This window comes from Salvelinus sp. IW2-2015, unplaced genomic scaffold (assembly GCF_002910315.2).
Source record: "Salvelinus sp. IW2-2015 unplaced genomic scaffold, ASM291031v2 Un_scaffold1536, whole genome shotgun sequence".
Taxonomy (NCBI): domain Eukaryota; kingdom Metazoa; phylum Chordata; class Actinopteri; order Salmoniformes; family Salmonidae; genus Salvelinus; species Salvelinus sp. IW2-2015.
In genome coordinates this window covers 219,048-223,148 of record NW_019942971.1, presented here as the reverse complement: position 1 = coordinate 223,148, position 4,101 = coordinate 219,048, and the positions used below count along the sequence as shown (strand labels likewise).

The 4,101-nt window shown below is 46.3% G+C and overlaps 1 protein-coding gene across 1 annotated transcript in view; it reads left to right on the top strand.

The window, feature by feature from the left end:
• The window catches only part of olfm2a (olfactomedin 2a), a 25,944-nt gene extending 24,794 nt beyond the window's left edge, over nt 1-1,150 (top strand). The window contains exon 5 of the mRNA XM_070439281.1: nt 2-1,150. Within this exon, the coding sequence (XP_070295382.1) occupies nt 2-624 (623 nt within the window). The 3' untranslated portion in view covers nt 625-1,150. The remainder of the gene's footprint in view (nt 1) is intronic.
• The last annotated feature ends 2,951 nt before the right edge of the window (nt 1,151-4,101 follow it).

The following is a 4,101-nucleotide window of genomic DNA, read 5'->3' as shown; positions in this document are numbered from 1 at the left end:
ACCCTAAACGACTTCATGAAAGGCCAGAACTTCGTTCAGCACCTGCTACCCCACCCCTGGGCGGGGACCGGCCACGTGGTCTACAACGGCTCCCTGTACTACAACAAGTACCAGAGCAACATCATCATCAAGTACCACTTCAGGTCCCGCAGTGTTCTGGTGCAGCGCAGTCTCAGTGGGGCCGGCTACAACAACACCTTCCCCTACTCCTGGGGAGGCTCCTCAGACATCGACCTGATGGCAGACGAGAACGGCCTGTGGGCCGTCTACACCACCATCCCMAACGCMGGYAACATCGTCATCAGCCGCCTGGAGCCRCAGAGCCTGGAGGTGCTGCAGACGTGGGACACAGGGTTCCCCAAGCGCAGCGCCGGAGAGTCTTTCATGATCTGTAGCACGCTGTACGTCACCAACTCCCACCTGGCCGGGGCTAAGATCTACTTCGCCTACTACACCAACTCCTCTAGCTACGAGTACACAGACATCCCCTTCCATAACCAGTACTCCCACATCTCCATGATGGACTATAACCCCAGGGAGAGGGTGCTGTACACCTGGAACAACGGACACCAGGTGCTCTACAACGTCACTCTGTTCCAGGTCATTAAGACCGCTGGGGACTAGAGACACCAGGGGTGGCTGGTGTCATTTTACATCGGAGGACGGGCCTATTGTAATGGTCGGAATGGAATGAATGGAACGATATCAAACAATCATTCCATTGATTCCATTCCAGTCATTTCTATGAGCCGTCCTGCGTTCACAAGCCTCCAGAGACACCCAGAGCTAGCCTGGTCTCGGGTCTGTTGTGCTGTCTTGACAACTCCTAGTGTGACATTGACCATATGTGTTGGAAAGATAGCACGCTGGGACCAGGCTAAACAGAGCAGAGTCAGACCGAACACACAACAAAACTATAATGTGTTATGGAGGGGGGGGGTGGGCAGGCAGACAGATGGACGGAAGAGGCTTGGACTTTTTTAAAGCATTTCAATCTTCTTCATAGACTGCTTATTCTTCAGAAACAAATCCACTCCGACAGCAAGGTCAGTAAATATATACAGACTTTCTGATTTTCTTTTCTGTGATGAGTAAGCATGGTTCTTTTTATTTGTGATGAGAAATAAATATCAACCTTTACCATTTAAAACTTTGTCCTTTATTGTGGCTCCCGCCTCTTGAGGAGAGTACGTCCACCATTATTCTCTGAAATAGCTTTTTTTTGGTTTGATTTTCATTATGAAAGCTCCATTTCCTTCAATAATCCTCCTAACGGGACAGAAGAAACAACACTCCAAATAACATGTCCATCTTGAGCTCTCACTACCTGAAGACCTCAACGTTTGAGCTACAGCCACAATGGTGTTGTTTCCAAGGTGATCTGCCTGTGAAAGAACAAGTGGTCATAAACAGTATGGATGAAAAGGATAGAGGTGTGAAGGGATTGGAGAGTGTGGGAGCGAGAGAGAGACATGAAAATGGTAACGATAAATGTGACAACATTAGCATTGAGGCAGAGAACTGAGCCCCCAGGCAACACTGACGCCAACTGTTGCTGTTTGCGTTTGGCTCTCTCCATCTCTTTAAAAGTGCATAGCTCTTCACCAGCCCCCGCTGCACTACAATAGACAAACAGAGTGCACACTCAGTATGACACCACCTGCATAAACAGTGACCTTTTCACTGTGTTCCTGTTTATTCAATGACACATAAAACAAAACTACCAACAAAATAATCTAAAAACCCCTTTGGCATTTCAGGTTTATCTCTGAAAGGCAGAGGAGTTTGGATAGAGACAATTTTCCTTTCATTTTATTCATTTATACAGGTTGAGACGAGATCAGATCTTTTTTTAGAAGAGACCCAGGAGAATAAAACGGGAGGATGAGGTGGTGAGGGGTAGCCCTGGGTTACCATGGTGATCTGATTCTCTGGAGGTGACCTTTCTATCGGTCAGTCTTCATGCTGTCCCGGACCCTGATGAGTTCACAGACAGAGCAAGGCTGACATTTCACTAGCAGAAGGACGTGTGGGAATGCAGGACAATACCAAAACTCAGATGATGAACACAAAACAAGGACATGTCTCAATAGCTTTCCTTTGAGACTTCACGTAGACACAAATCAATCTAATTCAGCATGGAGGATAACACAGGCCGAATCTCCCACAGAGTACTGGTCTCTTAGAATAATTCATGTAAAGAAAGAAAAAAGCTTTTATTACGGTATGGTTACTCCCTGTTGCGCTTGAAATGGCACACTGTTCCCTATAAAAGTGCACCCCATAGAGCTCTGGTCCAAAKTAGTGTACTTTATAGGCAATAGGGTGCCATTGACGGACAGTCCACTAAGAGAGGCCGTGTTTCATGACGAGGTCTAATTGTTCATCCATTTGAGTTGAGCGGAGAGGAAGGACACGTACAGCTGTGATGAAACAGAGGAAATAATCGTGCGTGAAATGAGTTTGGGATCTAAACAGTTGCCCATTTTAAATATGCATACACACACTCATACAGTAGAGCTATATTAACACACACCACAGGAGGTTGGTGGCACCTTAATTGGGGAGGACGGGCTCATAGTAATGGCTGAAACGGAATATTGGAATGGTAATAAACCTTTCCATGTGTTTGATACCATTCCATTTACTCCATTCCAGACGTTATTATGAGCCGTCCTCCCCTCAACAGCCTCCTGTGACACATGTATTTCCAAAACCTTAACATGATCATTTCTATCTTACATCCTCCTAAACAATCATATCCACCCAAAGGAAATTCTAACATATATTATTTCACCGTTATCAGGCTTTATTAACAAACTTCTGCTTCAATTAGAGGATTTTGGTCCATTACATGTCTCTGTCCATTGGAAGCGTCAGGCAAGGATTCAGTCAATTTCAGATAGTGGATTTCCAGAAATGTGTTTGATCTGCATAGCAACATGTCCTGGATGGAGGGAGATGACGCTCGATTTAGAAACCGCCAGTCCATAGCGTTCAACTCATCAAAGTCATCCAGAGCACACAACCAAAGTCATCCAGAGCACACAACCAGACTGACAATCTCTACAAGTGTCAACTCCCTCTATCCAGGACATGCTGCTGTGCAAATCAAACACTTCACACTTCTCAACGTGGTATCCTGAAAAATCCACTATCTGCGATTGATTGGATCCTAGCGTTTATGCAATCCAGGAAGAGAAGTTTGASCCATGGAGTGGCATAGTAAGAGTTCATTCACTCAGAGCTTAGCCTAGCTGCCTATAAGTATGCATGTCTACTCTGCTCTGCTCTGCATGCACTCGCTCTGATTGACTCATATAATAGTGGCAGACAGTGTGATGGAGAGGAGAGGGGCTGAGCTGAATGGGGAGAAGACAGAGAGAGAAACACTCTGGTCCCTGAGAGTTGTGAGAGCCCAYTCCCACCCCACCACCATATTAATCATGCATCCGTCTCGTGGAGGGGCAGAATAAGAAAAAGTCTATTATACATWTAAAGCTGCCGTGTCGTTCGTCTGCAGGCAGAGCCGAGGCTGGAACAGCAAAGATGCCCTGCTGTTAAATGAAGACTTACAGTGCTGTATGCAATCTCCGACAGCTGCTTTATAACCGGCCAATTAAACCATCAGTTATATCCTCCCTGCTATACTGAACCGACGGCAGGCAGCAGGAGGGAGRTACACATAAACACAACACAGTTACTCTGCAGCCATATTCCTTCTCTTAAGAGGGTCCTACAGTATCTTAATCACTCTGGATGAGCTCTCTCTCTCTCTCTGAAGTGGGGAGGGACTGTGGAKGTAGAGGTACAGAAGAGAGAGAGAGATGGAGAAAAGAAAGATGTCTCCTGAGAGACCCTCTCCTTTAACTGCTGTGTTTAATAGCGTTTTGGAGCAGCCATCGATCCTCCCAGCTCTGGAGTCTAATTAGGCTAGGATTTGTGAAGGGCAGTAAAGCTGTGGCAATATTCTGGGGGACAGCCATGGATAATTTGGTTTTACACTTGTGATGTTCTGACATGGCACACTTCATTGAGGCAGTGAAGATTTAACATGAAATGTAGCTGATGGGGGTGGGGCCACGTGGACTCCTGCTCCCC